General features: G+C 43.4%; 1 protein-coding gene across 1 annotated transcript in view; it reads right to left on the bottom strand.

Annotated features, from left to right (window-relative positions):
• LOC136587226 (macrophage mannose receptor 1-like) overlaps nt 1-12,239 on the bottom strand; it is a 353,431-nt gene extending 341,192 nt beyond the window's left edge. The window contains exon 1 of the mRNA XM_066585783.1: nt 12,016-12,239. Within this exon, the coding sequence (XP_066441880.1) occupies nt 12,016-12,073 (58 nt within the window). The 5' untranslated portion in view covers nt 12,074-12,239. The remainder of the gene's footprint in view (nt 1-12,015) is intronic.
• Between the last annotated feature and the right edge of the window lie 7,779 nt (nt 12,240-20,018).

Raw genomic sequence — 20,018 nt, 5'->3', positions numbered from 1 at the left:
TGCAGAAAAATAATGACTTTTTTGTGTACTTAAATAATACAAATCTAATTGCAACTTTATGTTGACAAGTAGTTCAACTTAGAATTCCTGTTTGGGACCTGCGTATTCCTGCCTCTTCCAGGTGTTTCAACCTGAATTAATTTTAATGTAACCTGCATTTTCATTCTGTTTTTTTTTTTTTCAAATCTGTTTTTATTAAGATTTTCCATCAATACAATAATGAAAAAACACATATTCAACACAGATCACATGCAAGTAAAAGAGTCAGCTGAGCTCAATAAGCACAAAAGATCTAATATATTCGAATAAACCAACATCAACTTAAAATAATTAGAGAATTAAAAGGAGAAAAGTCAGACAGTGACATTAAAGGGGGAGAGTGGGGGGGGGAGGGGAGAGTGCAGATGGAATCTACATGGAGACCTAGAAAATAATGGTATGTGGCCTTTGTAGTACAAAAGACTTTTAAAGGTCCAAAACTCCAATCCCATCCAAGGATCGAGTCAAGCTATGGATAAGTCCTAAATAATCGCACATAGTCGAGCATGACAGGGAGGTGAGGACACGCATCTCCCCATATCTAAGAATGAGATAGGCATTTACTCTACAAACTAACTCTCACTTCGCACCAAGGATTCCATGTCACTAGGAATCTGTCATGGGTGCCCCTCGACCAGCTGGATAGTTCCTCCAAGTTACAGGCTAAGTCAACTCTATGCTTCCACTGAGTCAAAGAAGGAGAGGACTTTTGAAGCTATAGAAGAGGGATAAGTGCCTTTGCCGTATCAAGCACATGAGCAATCAGCCTCTGTTTCAGTGGGTGAAACCCCACTGATGGCTTCCAGAGAAATAAGATCTCCGGGGTGAGTATAAAGTTTGCAGAGAGCTTCCAAAGGATCACCTCGACGTCATGCCAAAAGGGGGTCAGAATCGGGCACTCCCAAGTATCAGCTTGTTCCCACATCACATCTCCAACATCTACAGTGCAAGGCCAATTTATGATCATAAAGCCACTGAGGTGTCCTGTACCACCTAACTATAAGCTTCTACTGGGCCTCCCATGAAAGGATGCAAGGGGACAGACCATGGGCCATTTTCAGAATTAATTGAATATCTTCTGACGAAAGCGTAATACGCAGATCTCTCTCCCATGAGGAGAGAAATACAGGTTTAGAAATTTGTGTGGGAGAGATGAAGTGTTTACAAAGGAAAGCAAATCTTCTGGATATAGGTTTGCCATCACCTTTTCAAACATGGAGAGAGGCCAAGTAGATACATGTGACCCAGGAAAGTGACCGCTGAACCTGATGGATGCCTGAGTGCAGAGCTCCATCAGTGCGGCACCAATAGAGGACTTTTCAGCTGCTTCTACCGGGTTAAAATGAGAAAGAGAGGAAGGGAGAGGGGACCAGAGCACATGGGAACCCCCGAGCTAACAGAGGACAAGCGGACATGCAGCGGTATCTAAAAGAAAAGAGTTCCTGCTCACTGCTGGTTCCCTCCAAGATGGCGCCGGGCCAGGAGTTTGTTGCCGCTCACGGTAAGGAGGGGGAGGAGGAGGCCTCTTTAGATGGAGACGTCAGGGAGGTGATCTTAAAGTGCTTTATGAAGGACCTAACAATGAAAGCTCTTCATCCTGTCATGACTGACCTGGCCGAAATTAAGAAGGACATTAAACACATGGGGTGTCGCGTGGAAGACCTTGAGTCCTCTGCAGCCTCAATTACCTCTCACTTCATAGAAATGATGCAAGCTCTGCAGGATCAGCTTAACCATCTATACAGAGCTTTAATTATGCAGGAAGATTTGGAGAACAGAAATAGGTGCTGCAATGTCCGTTTTAAAGGGCTGCCTGAAACTTGGTGTTACAGTAGTAGTGGAGTGTATAGGTACGTACGGCGCAGGGCTCCCTGACTTTCACCTACGCCAATCTCCCTTCCTGGAGATAGCCCTGAAGGTGGACATGTCCAGGCTGCCAACTCTGACCCTATGCTGCCTAAGGCAGGACAAGAAGGGACCGCCGTACCTATGCAGGTGACTACTCACTAGTACTGACAGGCTAGGCAGATGGAATAACCAACAGGAACGAAACCACAGAACACAGACAGAGCTGGATCGGGACAGGGTAACTTCCACTGGAGCAGGACCGAGATCAAACATACAGAGGACAGAACCAATAACTGACAACTGCTATCAGCAGCTGCCAGACTACATTCAGGAGTCTCCATCCTTAGGGCAGAGACCAATCAAGCCAGCTGACCGGAGCTCCCAGCCAGCCACTATAACTCACAGAGCTAGAGCACGCGCGGCTGTAGCACGGCACCGCCGCTCGCCGTACCGAACGCAGGCACATGGTCATCCCAGGACACTGCGGCAAACCGCCCCACTGCCACCCAGGGTCCCTGATTGGCCTCATGGTAACACTTGGGCTGTGGACTGCCTCTCTAAAGTAGCCAGAACAATATTTGCTAATCTACTGGGATCTGAGAGAGCTGCATCCTTTTCAATTAAACGTATCCACAGAGCTCTCAGCCCCCCCCCTGCGACTTCCGAACTCCCGAGAGACGTCATATGCAAACTTCTCTCTTTTCAGGATACATTTGCCGTTCTAAGAGCTGCCAAAAAACGCAGAGACCTGAATTATGCTGATGCTGATCTTCAAATTTTTCAGGACCTTGTTCCTTCTACCCTGGCTAAATGTTGGCTTCTACATCCCCTCCTGGATGTACTGAGGGCAAAAGAAATCAAATACGCCTGGCTGTTTCCCTTTGGCTTGTGAATTGCACACAGGGGTCGGAGGTTAAACATCCGTGCTTCAGAAGAACTGCAGGCATGCCGGAAACTCCTTGATTTAGTGCCTGTGGACCTCCCTTGCTGGCTCCCACTCAAGTTGGTCACCCCCACAGCCTAGAATATAGCAGGAAGCTCAAAATCTTCCAAAGGCAAGAAGAAAAAAAGTAGAGACACTACTCCGGGTGGCGAATGATGATTCGAGGACTGCGTCCACTCTTCTCTTGCTTGTATTACCTTTAGGGACACTCCAGGTTCTATGCAGGACCTAAACTCTCTTATTATGGGGTTTCTGGTTGACCTACCTCTACGATTCCAGTTAAAAGGACCATTAGTGCTCACTTTGCAGTGGTCTTTCCACCTTGCCAGATGAGGGTCATTTCCCTGTCTCTGCTGTTGGGGACATTGTTTAAACGGCATATATAAGTTTTCTCCATGTTCTCCCTCTTTCTCCTCTAAGGAGGTTTTCTATAAATGGCTTTCCATTGTATTCTTCAGGTCCTAGTCAGTGCCTGACAGAGCAGGCTTTGTGTATAAAATAGTTTTTGATTGGTTCGCCTGCAGCGCTCCAATCTTGCCTTACCCTGAGTGAGGCGACCTTGTATTACACCACACCCTCATTGACCATCTTGGGACATTTTGGTCTTTTCTTTATCGATCATTCTTTGCTTTTGTTTCCCCATGTCTCTGTGTCTTGTTTTCCCCTCCCATTGGCCTCAGTGTTTTCCCCACTGATATTGTAGTGGAAACCCAATATATATCTATATTGGGTCAGTGGGCCTTGACAGTGGACATTTGTCAATTAACATTCTGTATAACATGTTTGCCTTCTGTTCTGATACAAATATATAAATGTTCTTACATTTACACAATATGCATACTTCCTTTAAATGAAAATATCTTTTTCTCTAACTCTGCTGACAAGATGAAATTTAACATGAAACCGATATATATATATATATATATATATATATGTTTTTCCATCTGTTTGTGCCTTTGGATGAAGTAGGATTAGACATAGATAACCGCACTTGAGACAAGTACCGCTTTTAGATACCGCAATAAGTACCCAAGCAATTTTACTGGAAACGTATGCAAATAACATGGGAGATTTATGCAATTACTAATTCATGATATCGCCTCCAATCATTTTGGACTATCTACACGTGGGGTACAAAATAGTATCCTCCCTCTCCAAACTGCTACCACGTGACAGGCAATACCAGATGACCGGATGAAGGAAGATGCTTATCCAATAATCAATCAGTACGTTGTATCTATGTAACCTTTTGCCTGCCCCAAAAGGGCAGATATGTTAAACTTTATAAAAGAGGCTATACGCCCAAGAATAAACAGGAAGTCTCATAATCTGAACTTGTGTCAGACTGATTACTTCAGGACGGTGCGCACTGTCCCCCTACCTTTGATCATTCAATCTGGAAGGGTGTGATCATTCCTAAATAATCAAGTCAGTGGACACAAAAGGAATTCCACGACAATATCCCCCCCTCCTTCTCCCTGAAGTGGACTCTACAGTCCTCTGCTTGCGCTGTACTTGGGAAACTCTTTCTAATAACTCATATCTTTTTTATTAGATGATTTGCTGGTGTCCTGAACTTCATCTGGTGTGATCTGTCATGGGTGACCACCTCTGTCTTACCTTGCTCAATGTTAGAGGCTTGAACTCGCCTTTTAAGAGACATAACGTGGCTCAGTTCCTGAGAAAGTATGGTACCAAAATCATCCTAACTCATTTTAAGAGGGGTAAATGCCTAGCCTTTCCGGGCAGACAATTCACACAGGGATTCCACAACCCACACCCGACGTCTGTATCAAAGGGGGTCTCAATCATTTTTCACAACTCCATCACATTCTGCTGCGATGCCCAGTATGCTGACGGAGAAGGTAGAGTCCTCTTTCTGAGGGGCTCGATCAATAACACTAAGCTTACTGTGGCAAATCTGTACACTCCCAACACTAACCAAGTCACTTAGCTTGTTGAGCAGTTGGAGACACTTAGAGAGTTTGTAGTGGGTTCCATTTTGCTAGGTGGGGATTTCAATGTTACTTTGAACACCCTGCAGGATTCATCAACGGGACGTTCTCAGGTCTCCCATATTAAGCTGAGGAAACTCATTTGATGCTTATCAGAGCTGAAGGTTGTGGATGCGTGGCGCCAACTTTCCCCCTCCGTCAAGGATTATATTTATTTCTCTCAAGTCCATACCTCGTTTCAGAGGCTGGATTATATATTCATCTCCTCCACCCTTTTGCTTTCCCTGTCTAACTCAAATATAGACCCCATAACAATATCTGACCATGCCCCGCTACACATGAACCTTCTTCCCTTAGGTATTGTTCCCCGTGAATGGAGATGAAGACTAAACGCCTCTCTCTTAGACTCTGCAGAAGATAGAGCTTGTCTTCTTAAACAAGTAGAAGAATTCTTCCAGCTAAACCTGTTTAAGGACCAAACAGTGCCTGTAGTTTGGGAAGCACATAAGACTTTTGTAAGAGGCCTTTTGATTGTGCTAGGCTCCAGGAAAAAAAAATGCAACAAAAAGACATAGACGAATGCTTGACCCAAATTGCTAAACTAGAATATGTTGATAAGCTCTCTCTTAACAAGGAGAACCTAGAAAAATTGATAGCAGTAAGAAAGGATCTGAAGCTCTGTCTGGAATCTAGATTCAACAAAATATATCTCCATCTCAAACACGTAGTCTATCCTCAAGGTAACCAGGGAAGTAAATATATGTCGGCGCTAATTAAGAAAGCCCATACTAAAAACCAGATCAATTCAATAAAAACTCAGACGGGATCCTTGGTTACATCCACCCGAGATATAGCTAAGGAATTCCAGAGATTGTATTCCCAGCTATATAATCTATGGTCACATAGATTATATGGAACTAGGAGTCAGATTGATGATTTTTTAAAGGACCTGCGACTGCCCAACTTAGACGATGAAGTGTCTGCTTCCTTGAAGGCCCTGGTTTCGCAAACCAGAGGTGGAGAGACTTTTGGACTCTTTCTCTCCCGGAAAAAGTCCCAGCCCAGAAGGCCTCCCTCTTATCTATTATAAGTCCTTCCGGTCTTCACTAGTACCTCACCTGACTGAACTCTTTAATTCCCTCCTGCGGGATGATGCCCTCCCAAGGCAGGCCCAAGAAGCTCATATCACGCTTATCCATAAGGAGAATAAAGACCCAGAGATGTGTGGCAGTTATAGACCCATCTCTTTAATAAATTTGAATGTCAAGTTGTGGGCCAAACTCATTGCTAAACGGCTGGAGGATCTCATCCTAAACCTGATTAATAGAGAGCAAGCAGGGTTTGTAAAGGGAAGGGAGGGAAGAGATAATTACTTCCGTATTTTTCATACTATGCATTATGCCCAATTAAAAGGAATACCCCTAGCCCTAGTAAGCACTGATGCTGAAGAGGCATTTGATAGGGTCAATTGGCTTTATATGCATACCATTCTTCTCCAGCTCAATCTTCCCCTGCCCTTTATTTCAGCCATCTTTTCTTTATACTCTGAACCCTATGCCAGACTGAAAATTAATGACACCAAGTCCCCGCCGTTTGACATCCGAAATTGCAACCGCCAAGGCTGCCCACTCTCCCCTACTCTCTTTATTCTTGCCTTGGAAGCTTTGCTTCAGAGTGTCAGGTTAGACCCTAAAATACAGGGCCTGGCCTTGGAGGGGCAGGAGCTGTCTACTGCTGTGTTCACAGACGATATTGTATTTTTGTTTACAGCCCCAGAGATGGGTCTCCCTAAGCTTACTTCCCACCTGGAGCAGTTTGGAAGCCTTTCCAACTTTAAAAGTAACTTTGCCAAATCAACATTCTTAAATGTTTCTATCCCCCCTAAGCCGTTGCAGAATCTTAGAAGCCAACTCCCAACTCTCTTGGTCCAACTCAGCAATTGATTTTCTGGGTGTGCAATTAACAAAAAAAATAGGGGATCTTTATCTCTCTAATTTTTCACCTCTTCTCACTAAAATTAAGGCTCTCCTATGAGACTATGATTTACCCATTATTTCGTGAAAAACATACTAAAATTCTACACCCTCCCTATAATTCTTTACAAGATCCGCATGCTACCAATCCATCTCTCTGCAAGTTTTTTCAAAACTCTTCGTTCGGCATTTATGGGGTATATTTGGAGACAGAGGAGGCCCAGTTTACCGTATAGCCTCATGATAAAGAAAGGTTCGGGGGGAGGGGGGTGGGGGGATAGGTCTACCATGCATCCATGACTTCTTCCTAGCATCTCATCTCAGTTACTGGATGGAGTTAGCCAGTCCTCTAAGAGATACCCTTTTGTTACATTTAGTAGAAAATATGTATGGCATCCCTTTACTGGAGGACCTCTGGCTCCCTAAGAAAAATACTTAAACAGCGAAGAATTTCAATCCCTCCTACAGGGTCCATGCAAGATCTGGGATGGTCTGAGGGAGATTCTTGCCCCAAAGCCTTCCCCAGTCACACCACTCTGCACACTACCTTGCTTTATGGGCTCCCCTTCGGACTCAATTCTGGTAAGTCTTTGGTCCAAATTTGCTGACAGGACCTTTAGAGACCTACAAGCCCTTGCACACTTGAGTCCAAAGGAGGCCTTTTGGTCTCTTCTGCCCAGACAGACCTTCTCTTTCCTACAGTCACCCATGTGGTGGGACTGCATTTTCATTCTGTGATAAATTCAATAAAAAAATATTGTTTAAAAAAAAAAAAATGCACCCGAGATTCTCGAGCGCAAATTGCATCGAGCAGCATTCAGACATCTTGTCTGTTTGTTGTCCAATGTGCAGAACACAGTATATTGCCGTGTACACTATTGTCCAAAAATCGGACAAGAATAGGGTATGCTGAAATTATTTTTACTTGGACAGTTAATCCAAGTGAAAAAAAGCCAGTGTACATACACACAATCATATGAATGGGTGCCATTTCTTGGTCTGAAAATCGGCCGAAAAACATGTCCGTGTGCATGTACCCTATCATTAATATTTCCTAAACAGGGTGAATAGACGTATAAATAAATAGCATTCTATGGGTTCAGTTCAATGTCTGTGGAAGCCTCAAGACATCTCTTAACATAATGTTGTGGTACCTTGCCATATTTATTGGAAGGGGAGGGTAAAAAAAATAGTTCAGAAAGAAAAGGCTACATGTAAGTCATGAAAATTGTACAGCTACAATATATTTAATGATTTCAATATACAGTTGTGTCCTTAAATGTTCCCTTTGGCTTAAGATATCCCATGATGAGTGGTATGAAATAGCTAGCTATGACAAATAAAATCACATTCCGTCGTTATTTATGCTCTATGTACTTGCAAGAGAATGTATCAGATTTGTATCACAAGAAATTGGAGTATGTCATAAAGTTCACGGAAAAGAAAACATGTAACCAGGGGCCTTTCAAAGACTAACACATGGTGCCAGGTAACCCTATAGAGATCAACAGAATCTAACAAGAAAAACAAAAGACCATGACAGAATTACATTTTTTCCATTCCACTCCATCTAAGGAGATTTAAAAGTTTTCAAGAATTTTCAGTATTACGCAGTACATTAAATGGTACTAATGAAAAATACAACTTGTCCCACTGAAAAAAAAACTGTAACAGAAATAAAAAAAATTACGATATGACTCTTGAAAGATGGGGATAAAAACAGGACAACAAAAAAACAAATCACATAACAAGAATCAAGGGATCAAAAATATATAATTATTCAGAGGATTTAGTGCTCCCACCCAATGGCGATTTTTTTCTCCACTGTGCTGCAAGAGTAAGTAAAAACTCTCGCAGAGCAGTGCGAGAAAATCGCAAGGCTATCGCTGTGACATCGCCAGTCTTTTCAATGGGGCAAGTGGCAGCAGTGCTAGTCCCATTGAAAAGATATGGAGAATGCCGCGGACTTCTGCCACAGCTGTAACAGCTGTCACAGCTGTGGCAGGAGTTTCCTTCATCCCCGCTGCCGATCCCATTGAAAGCAGTGGTTTTTGACAAGCCCCGCAGAATGATTATCGGAGAATGGCTTGAAATATAAGCCCTTCCCCGATAATCATCACAAAGGGGTTAAAAAAATAGTAAAAAAGTAACTCACCTCTCCTGCTGTCAGCCGCGTCCTCTGGCTGGCTCCTGGCACTGCTACTGAGCTCTTTCAGCAGACGGGGATTTAAAAATCCCCGCCTCCTGAAAGGGCTGTGCGGATTGGCTGAGGGCTCAGCCAATAGCAGCTAGTGCTTAGCTATTGGCTGAGCGCTCAGCCAATGGCAGATAGCTCTTAGCTATTCATTCATGAATAGCAATATCTTAGCTATTCATGAATGAATAGCTAAGAGCTATCTGTCATTGGCTGAGCGCTCAGCCAATAGCTAAGCAGTAGCTGCTATTGGCTGAGCCCTCAGCCAATCTGCACAGCCCTTTCAGGAGGCGGTGATTTTTAAATCCCTGACTGCTGAAAGAGTTCAGTAGCAGTGCCGGGAGCTAACCGGAGGACGCGTCTGACAGCAGGAGAGGTGAGTAACTTTTTTATTATTTTTTTAACCACTTTTTGATGATTATCGGGGAAGGGCTTATATTTCAAGCCCTTCTCCGATAATCATTCTGCAGGGCTTGTCAGAAACCACTGCTTTCAATGGGATCGGCAGCAGTGCCGTTCCCATTGAAAGCAATGGAATAGCATGCCGCGGACCTCTGCCACAGCTGTCTGAGCAGTCTCAATACTGTGTGAAGGTATACGTGTGTTTCTGCTTGACCTGGTATTTGATCCCTGCCTGAACCACCCAGCTTTCCTGACCTCTGTAATCCTGACCATGGCTCACTATTTGAATATGCTTTCCTTGTCTGCCTCCTGTTCTTACTCCTGGCTTGATCTACATTGTGAAGTACTCCGCCTGCCAGCATTCCAGCTCTGTTCTACATCTACGTTCCTGTCTAAACCTTCGGTCTTGCATCATGAAAAACCAACGCAAGTGCGTCTGCTGCCTCTTAACCTCATGGCGGAGACCAGTTCCTGATTGATAGGATGAAAGAGTGAAAACCACCCAGGACTGTACCTGTATCTAGCTCCGAAGTCAAATCAATTTTGAGGCACGATGGATCCACATCTGATGCCGTCACATATCTAAAATGCTTATTACCTCTGTCCCCTGACATCTCCTGTTGGATCCATTTGTAGAGAGGCAGCATTCACGGCAAGACAGATGAATAAAAAGGGAACTTTATTCCATCTGGGTTCCAATAGCATCTACAACAATGTGGACTGCACAACAAGGTAGTAGGGGCAACGTTTCGATCCGGATAGGATCTTTCTCAAGCCCTATCCGTATCGAAACGCCGCTGCTACTACCTTGTTGTGCAGTCCACATTGCTGTAGATGCTATTGGAACCCTGATGGAATAAAGTTCCCTTTTTATTCATCTGTCTTGCCGTGAATGCTGCCTCTCTACAAATGGATTAGTGGGTGAGTGAGCAGACTGTGGATCCAGTCTGAGGAGGTGTGACATTACCGTGGCTGGGGGTCAGAAACACTCTTTTCTCCTTAGGGAGAGCAACTATATACTATAAACTAAGTGAGGAGACTCAAATGGCCACGCACGCTCCTCTGGGTAATATGCAAATAAGGGAGATGGAATAAATCCTCCACAGTGCCATCTATTGAAAGTCAGACTTTTTATACAAGTCTTGTTACAATGACCGGGAATTAGAAGCAAAGCCAGACCCCATGCACATACAGCTGTTTCCGGGTTATTGCCCTTCATCAGTGTACAGTAGGAGTCTGGCTTTTGCTAGTGAGAGGCCTGGGACGGGGGTCAGAAACACTCTTTTCTCCTTAGGGAGAGCAACTATATACTATAAACTAAGTGAGGAAACTCAAATGGCCACGCACGCTCCTCTGGGTAATATACAAATAAGGGAGATGGAATAAATCCTCCACAGTGCCACCTATTGAAAGGCAGCATTCCTTCAATCAAAGTCAGACTTTTTATACAAGTCTTGTTACAATGACCAGGAATTAGAAGTAACAAGACTTGTATAAAAAGTCTGACTTTGATTGAAGGAATGCTGCCTTTCAATAGGTGGCACTGTGGAGGATTTATTACCGTGGCTGTAAGGCACCTGAGGGTGTGAGCCATTTGCTTGAGTGCTGCTGCGACATTGTAGAATTGTTGCAAATCTCCTGTTGGATGGCAGTCGGGTTCAGCCACTTTAGTGTAATGTGTGCAGCCAGATATAGACCACGACCTCTGTCTATATGCACTATTAAAGCATGCGGACATCATAGGGTGGTCCCTCCTCTATGAGCCAGAACGGAGAGAGTTGCTATGTTTCAGTTCCTGTTCTGGAGGACTTGAGCCGTCCTTGTATTACATTGATGGACATTTATCTGAATGGTCACCATGTAATGCTACATTTCCCCTGGTGGCTTCCCCTGGCAAAACCCACTGTTAGCTGGGGATGCCAGAAGTAGTCATGTAAAACTATGCTAGTTATATACAAACCCTCAGAGCTGACCTATCAGTTAGGATGTATTCATACGGATGATTTTCTCACACGAGTTTTGTCTGTTGCAAGATGCACAAAGTTCTCCCGGAAATGGAACTTATTATTTGCAATGGGTATATTTAGGTGGAGCGACAAGTCGCAACAAGTCCTTTTTTTTTGGGTGATATCGCCCATTATTTCTAACGAAGAAAGAAAAAAAAAAATCGCACTCGCATGCAGATGCCATTTTAATGTGATGCAATTTTTTTCCCCCCAATTTAAACAATATGCAATTTTCACTCATGAAAATCATATGTGTAGCAATGTAATGCGTTTGCCTTGCAAAATGCATCTAAATCGCAGCGAAAATTGCAGGTTTCCATGCAGAATATCTCATTCACCCGTGTGGATACACCCTTAGAACGTTTCATATTGTACTATGAGCAGTCATGTAATATAGAACCAGCCACGCTGTACACTGTCTACTTCTAAGCACCGTATAGGACGGAGCCCAATAGTGCCACAGCGCCAAAGTAAAAACACCCTACAGCGTTCATACAATACAAGCATACAGCGTCCAAATAACAGATCCTATACAGCGCTATACAATGCCTATAAAACAATATTAAGGTTTGTGGTGCCCCTTCAGCAGTGACCTGGGTACCCCAATGCAAATCACAGCAGCTCCATAAGAGAAGTAAGTACAAGGGTCACTTACCCCACAGGCAGGACGGCCACGTTAGGTACAGCAGTATGAGTAGTACGGAGGCGCTCATTGTAAGTATCTCATTAGTCTTTCCACTTCTTATGGGAACCGTGTGGACAGAACGGCACCAAGAGAGTCCAGTAACAGTTCACAGGGAGAAGAGCGTCACATCCAGAAGTGTGGGCTCTATATCATAAAGGAATATCCCATCACATGGGGCATTATAGCAATCAGCACCTCCCCGTCCTAACCGCACACATAAGCAAACTGCTGTGCATGACGATTAGGAAATGTTACTCCACAAATCAGCCTGCATGGGACAGACCTGCAAGTCAGCTGATTGTTGGATTTCTTAGGAATCATTTCATTATTTCTAAACTGATTCATTTTTTTTTATTTATGATACAGCAAAAACTTCTGTTTTACTGAGAACTTCCATACAAAGGAAAAGCAGAAGTATTACAGATCAGTGCAATATAAATCAAACATAAGTGAGCGTGCGTGCCGTATTCTAAGGGTCCTATTAGACAAGCAGATTTATCATTTGAGTGACCAAATGACCGAACGACTCGTTTGCTTTCAAACAATGACCGTTTACACATAACAATTGTTAACGTTTCTCGTTGTTTCTTGTCCAGTGGCCTGGATATATGCGAACAAAGCCATAAGTATGTGTGTGGAAGTATGTGATTGGCTGTTGGAAGAACAAATGCAAGTTTAAACATGCCCACAAAGTGCTTTACAACTGGCTGTACGCCATAAGAGCAGCATGAAAGCCTCAAAGAATCATTTGCTATACCAATCGTGTGTGTTGCATTCCAAGTGTGCTGTTTCTTAAGTGTGTGACTTGAGATTAGTGACTTTGGATTCAGGGACCTTGGAAGAGTAGCTTGAATTTATTTTCTGATTATCTATTTGATTTTTGCATTTATTAACTTTAACTAATCTATCAATTTATAATGTACTCCAGGGTTGACAATGCCATGTATGCAGTCCTTGAATAGCAGTTCGAGGGAGCATACTGCTGTACAAAATGTAAGAGCATTGCACATTTGGAAGCTCAGATCCAGTATCTAAATGAGCGACTTGCAACGCTGAGATGTATTGGCAACATGGAAAGGAGTTTGTTGCTCACTGAGCACTCGCTGGGGCAGATGTGTGGGTGGATGATAGCATTGGGGTGCAGAATGATCAGGCAGCTAGCTGGGTGACAGAAGGAGTGGGAAAGGTAAGAAATCCAGGGAGGCTAGTTTTGAACTGGCACACCTCAACAAGATTGTAAAGTTGGCAGATGAGGGGAATTCCATTATATGATTAGCACTGCTGCAGCACGACATTGTCTCTGACCACCAGGGGGGTGTTTGCTCCAGTAAGCAGGGTGAATAGAAGCGCAGGGCAGGCTAGACAGGTTCTGGTGGTGGGAGATTCAATTACTAGGGGAACAGACAGGGTGATTTGCCACAAAGTCTGGAATCATCAAATGGTGTGTTGTCTTCCTGGCACTCGAGTTCGACACATCACTGAACGGGTTGGAATATTACTAGGCGAGACTGGTGAGGACCAAGTGGTCATGGTGTAAGCTTAAGGCAAGGACCTCCAAAGTAGTATTTTCTGAAATGCTACCTCTACCATGTGCCACACCAGAAAGGCAGCAGGAGATTAGGGAGGTAAACAAATGTCTCAAGAGTTGCTGTAAGAAGGAGGGGTTTTGGTTCTTGGAGAACTGGGCTGACATTACTATTGGTCATAAGTTCTATCATAGGGATGGGCTGCATCTCAATGGAGAGGGTGTAGTTGGGCTGGGCGATTAGATGGCTAGAAGGTTGGTGGAGTATTTAAACTGGGGTTTGTTGGGGGGGGGGGGGGGGGCAACCAGAGACATAGAAGGGAAAAAAGTTTAGATAGTGGTCTGGGACTAAGTAATGGAAACAGGAGAGGAGTGGTGGGAGGGGTTAGTACAGTTAGAACTGACAGAACAGTTAGTAAGGATATATGTAATATAAAAAATAACCAAAACCTTCTAAACTGAATTGTGACTAATGCTAGAAGTCTGACCAATAAGATTGAAGAACTGGAAGTATTATGTCTGAGGAAAACTACAATGCAAAAACGATGGAAAAGGCAGCACTCCAATACAGCGATTATAGCAAACGTGCAATCTTTATTGGACCCATGGCCCTAAGCGTCAGCGACATGACGTTTCAACCCTGAACTGGGTTTTTTTCAAGCTGACCATATATCAACCTAAAAAATACAAGAAATGTACAAATTAAAATCAATAATTAAAAACAATCAAAGCAGCAGATACCAACGGTTGTGTACGACTATCAAAAATATTCAGATAAATGGTACCGTGTTAAACCCAAGGTTCAGACCCTGCGGGTCTAATGTATCTAGGTCAAAGATCCATTTGTGTTCCTTTTTTAATAACAGACCCTCCCGATCCCCACCCCTGATATTAATAGGGACATGGTCGATCACCCTAAATTTCAGTTGACTAATAGAGTGACCAGCCGTGATAAAATGTTTGGGGATGGGGAGGTCTATTTTTTTAGTCCTGATAGGGCTTTTATGACTAAGGATACGTTGGCGAATTTCGTTAATTGTTTCCCCTACGTACAGGAATCCGCATGGACAAGAAATAAGGTATACCACATACGTAGATCGACAGGAAAACTACAACATAGTGGGAACAGCTGAGACCTGGTTGTATGAAAGCTGTGACTGGGCAGCGAGCTTACAAGGTTACAGTCTGTATAGAAGGGATCGTAAAAACCAGAAAGGGGAAGGGGTATGTCTTTTTGTTTGAGGACCACACTAAAGGAAGATATGTGTGAGGGGGATTAACATGTGGAGTCTCTATGGGTAGTGATACCTTAAGGGAAAAACTAAAAATTCTGAAAGGGGTTGTCTATAAGCCACCAAATATAATAGAAGCCACTGAAAATCGAGACTGAAAACTGTGGATCTCGTAAAGGTAACATGTTTCTGTTAATAACTTAAGATAATTACCTTACCCAACTTGTACAGGACCCAACTAGAGGGACAGCCATTTTGGACCTAATATTAACCAACAGACCTGATAGAATAACAGTGGTGCAGGTTGGGGCACCTGGGAAATAGAGACCATATTAAGCTGCAAGAATACTAAACGTTAGGAATACAAAGAAATATGTATGAGAATGTGTCTTGTGATTATAATTGCAGCACTTGATGTATTTGCATCCAGAAAACAAAGTGGGTGGTATACTCACCTAGTGCATGATGGGTTAACCCTGGCAGGGAAAATCCCATCGACGCCTTGTATCCAAGTTAGCGTGTAATAAATCTTCCTCTTCCACGATCCAACAAGGAGTTGGAGAGACGTCCGGGGTGCAAGTCCTCTGGGTAACCAGATGCCAGTAGAAAATCTGCATCCAAATGAAGAAAAAAGTCCCCGCGCTCAGAGTGGAGCATTACGAAGTGCCGGTGACGGACGCCTCATTGTGAGTGCAATTTTACTTATTTATGTACCTTGCCTGTATACTGTAATAAATGCTTGAAAAGGGCATTTATGGGTGCTGAAACTCATAGCAAATAACAATAAACACCTATGGTTTAAAAAACCTATGGGAGGTTCTTATATGTGGAAAGTTAACCCTTTTCACCACTCTGAGCGCGGGGACTTTTTTCTTCATTTGGAGCCCAACTTTAGGAATACAAAGTTTAATGAGCTTAACCCTATTGACTGGGACAATATCTTCAAGAATACAGTAAATAGAAAATGTTTAAAAACATCTTAAATACTTACTGTGGCTCAATAAAGATGTGTTGGCGGCAATGAACAGCAAAAAAAGCATTCAAACTACTAAAACAAGAAGGCATCGAAGAAGCACTAAAAACCAATAAGGAAAGAAATGGGTTATGTAAAAAACAGATAAAAGCAGCAAAGTTGAAAACAGAGTCTTATTGCCAGAGATTCAAACTAACCCTAAACTGTTCTTCAATTATATAAAAAGTAAAAAGTTTAATAGTGAACGTGTTGTCCCTTTAATAATTAAAGTAGGACAAATTGTTGAGGGGAATGAGGAGAAAGCAAATCTATTAAATAGTTTTTTTCTCCAGTGTATTCAGAAAGGAAAATGAAATGTTAGATGAGATGCAGGGGGATAAAATAAACTCTCCACTAAATGTCACCAGTTTAACACAGGAAGAAGTGCAGAGCCACATTAAAAAATAGATGAATCACCAGGTCCTGATGGCATACACCCCCAGGTTCTAAGGGAATTAAGTAACGTGATAGACATACCAGTGTGCACCCCATAAAGAGGTTCGAATATAGTTAGAAGCAAGCCTGCTGTAGCAAATAGGGCTTCTATGAAGGGCATTGAACTGTTGGGATCTTTTTGGAGCTCTAGCCTCTGTTCACAGGCTGATTTACCTATTGGCAAGAAGGGAATTAAATATCATCTTGAGTATCCAGCAAACCTTAAATAGACATTGTGAGTTCATTCTGTAATCAGCCTTTCTATTAGACTGCATTGGATTATTACTTTTACAAAGAGATTACATAATATATTCCGTAATCTGTATATCTTTGAAACGGTACTGAAATTCACCAAGTGTAATTGATACTGTTCACAAGGTATTCCTGTTACTATGGATTGCTTCAAAGTCTCAGTGTAGTACGCTTTTAAGCTTGCAGATAAAGGTGGTGCTATAATCCTCATGAAAACATCAGACTACACGAAAGAAGCAGACAGGCAGCTGACGGACACCATATACTACACCAAACTGGAGCAAGACCCAACTCAAAAATATGTGAGGGAATTGAGAAGGGTCATCGGAAGTTTGCCTGTGGACTCCACAAACCATTTGGACTTGATACCGCAGAATCCCAGTGTTGGAACATTCTACATGCTACTCAAACTACACAAAGATGGCAACCCATGGAGTCCAATTATCTCAGGTGTGGGAAACCTCACTGAAAGAATCTCAGGCTGAGTAGAAGGTAGAAGCTGCTTGCAGGACACCACGGACCTACTGAACAAACTCTTGTTGTGTTGGTGTAAGTCACTGTGCTGATGTTTTGGTTTTTCTATACATTGGGAACTCTGACTATGGTGGGTGTGTTTCTGGGTGTGTTGCTACTTGAGAGAACCTGGGGGTGATTGGGGAGGGTTCTTATTTCCCCCTCACTTTGGACTTTGTGCTGTTCAATTGTTCTAGCAGTATCTTTCTGTAAGCAAATGAGATCATAGCTGGATGCAGTGGTTCCTCTAGAGTTTGGACTCTGACTACTTGAACATAAGTTCTGGGTTTTATTAGATTTTGTGAAGTGTGTTTTCTAGTATTGTTATATTTTTATTTCCAGGTATCAGGGTTAGATAGTACCCCAGGTTGCGGCATGAGTGTGTCCTTATCAGGATGGCCCACTAACTATTTAGGTATGGACATTCATATTTTAGAGTCCCATAAGGAGAGTATCCATTTACTTTATTTTCGCTTTTCCATTAACTGTTTGCTTTCAGGGATCTGTGGTGTTAACAGTTCTCATGTGTTTCTTTCAGAAATACAGCTACCGCTTGCTGGCAGCGGGTGTGACAATTGTCAACCATAGGTTCCCTTCCAGATGAAGCCATCCTGGCCACCATGGATGTGGAATCCTTATATTCCAACATCCCACATTAAGATGGACTAACTGCCCGCCAGGTACACTTTGAGGCCAGTGGTGTTTGCCTCTGAATTGGTGTTGCAACTCACAAGATTAACCCTTACACACAATTATTTCCTCTTTGGCAAAGACATATACCTGCAATTCACCAGAACCACCATAGGCAGTAAAATGGCACTGCAATATGCCACTCTTTTCATGGCAAAACTGGAGAGTGACTTTCTGGCCTCTTGTTCCATCGAGCAATTGGCCTACTTCCGCTATATTGATGACATCATATTCATCTAGACCAACTCCAAACAAGAACTAATAAAATTCCTTGAGGGATTCAGTGCATTTCACCCCACCATAAACCTGACATTAAGCTACTCGTATATAGAAATCAACTTTTTGGCAACCACAAAAATTTCAAACAACTTAATATAGACATCCCTGTACCGAAAACTCATTGATCGGCCCACATACCTCAGATGGGATAGTTTCCATCCCAAACACATCAAAAAGTCCATTGTCTACAGCAAGGCCATCAGATACAATCGGATCTACTCTAGCCCAGCAGACGGAGATGAACATTTCTAGCATCTAAAAAAGACATTTATAAATCAGGGCTACCATCCCACCTCAATTGATGACCAAATCACCAGAGCCACCGGGATACCCAGAAATCACCAGAGCCACCAGGATACCCAGAACCAACTACTCCAATGTAAAGAGAAGGAGAAAAGGGTTGTGGACCTCTAGTAGTCACCTACTTTCCACAGCTAGAGGTACTAAGGAAAACCACAAAGGAACTCCATCATACCCTACACAAGGATGACCCTCTGAAAACCATATTCCCGGACCCTCCCCTACTATGCTACAGGCAACCTCAGAATTTGAGGAACTTTATAATCAAAAGTGCATTGCCCTCTGACACACAAAAAGGAACTTATCCCTGCAACGTAAGGAGCTGCAAGACTGGCTCACATGTACGGACCATGGACAGGAAACAAATCATCAACACACAACAGGAAAATAAGATCCCTGGGACACTCACATGTTCCATGTCTGATGTTGTGTACCTGTGTAAGATGGTGAAACAGCCCTCCTGTTGTGAATGTACCTGTTTCTGTAAGTTTATGCTGTTATAACTGACATTTTGTTGTTTGACCACAAGAGGTCGCTGTGGCCTGAAATGCAACAGGGGAGAAGAAGTGCATCATCACTGCCCAGACAGGATAGAGCTCAGAAGAAAAGAGAGGAATGTTTGTCCGCCATCTTGTGAAGTGTGCTTTCGACAGCTGCAGAGAGTGAGCCAATGTGATCCACGTGGAAAAGGACCCCTAAAGGGCCGGAGTTACAGTGAAGGGGAGCTGAATTAGAGACTGTTCCAGAGTTTGTCAGACCCCCATCTTAACGGAGAAGATTGCTTAAAGACCCGGCTCAGAATTAGCAGCGTCAGTGAGTTCACATGGTTCTCGGATGAACTCCTATTCCTGCCGTTCCAGACAAAGTATGGAGGTACCCAACAGACCTGGGTCAGCCAGAGAACCACGGCCTCTGGTGTAACCGTGTATGCACTGCGTTGTATTTTTGGCACCAAACTGCTCGAGACTGATAACAAGGCCTGTAGTTAGTTTAGTTAGGCATACTGTTTGTCACAGGCCGCACCACTGGGGACTGATCTGTCTGTTTAATAACCCCCAAACAAAGAGAACTCTATGGAGCTGGAATTCTCAGAGTGAGAGCTTTCTACAAAGGTCTAAAAGGCACACGTTTTATAACTTTACATTTCCTTGGCTTGTGAGCTATATACTGTTATATCTGTTTGGTGGTACTGTGGTTGGGCAGGTTAGGGGTATGTTGGCAAGATTGTAAGCTCTTGTGTAGAGATGAGCGAGCACCAAAATGCTCGGGTGCTCGTTACTCGAGACGAATTTTTCGCGATGCTCGAGGGTTCGTTTCGAGTAACGAACCCCATTGAAGTCAATGGGTGACCCGAGCATTTTTGTATATCGCCGATGCTCGCTAAGGTTTTCATTTGTGAAAATCTGGGAAATTCAAGAAAGTGATGGGAACGACACAGAAACGGATAGGGCAGGCGAGGGGCTACATGTTGGGCTGCATCTCAAGTTCACAGGTCCCACTATTAAGCCACAATAGCAGCAAGAGTGCCCCCCCTCCCAACAATTTTTACTTCTGAAAAGCCCTCATTAGCAATGCATACCTTAGCTAAGCACCACACTACCTCAAACAAAGCACAATCACTGCCTGCATGACACTCCGCTGCCACTTCTCCTGGGTTACATGCTGCCAAATCCCCCCCCCCACGACCCAGTGTCCACAGCGCACACCAAACTGTCCCTGCCCAGCCTTCAGCTGC

This window comes from Eleutherodactylus coqui, chromosome 12 (assembly GCF_035609145.1).
Source record: "Eleutherodactylus coqui strain aEleCoq1 chromosome 12, aEleCoq1.hap1, whole genome shotgun sequence".
Lineage (NCBI taxonomy): Eukaryota > Metazoa > Chordata > Amphibia > Anura > Eleutherodactylidae > Eleutherodactylus > Eleutherodactylus coqui.
Note: the sequence above shows the minus strand (reverse complement) of the source record. Positions and strands in the feature narration are given on the sequence as shown.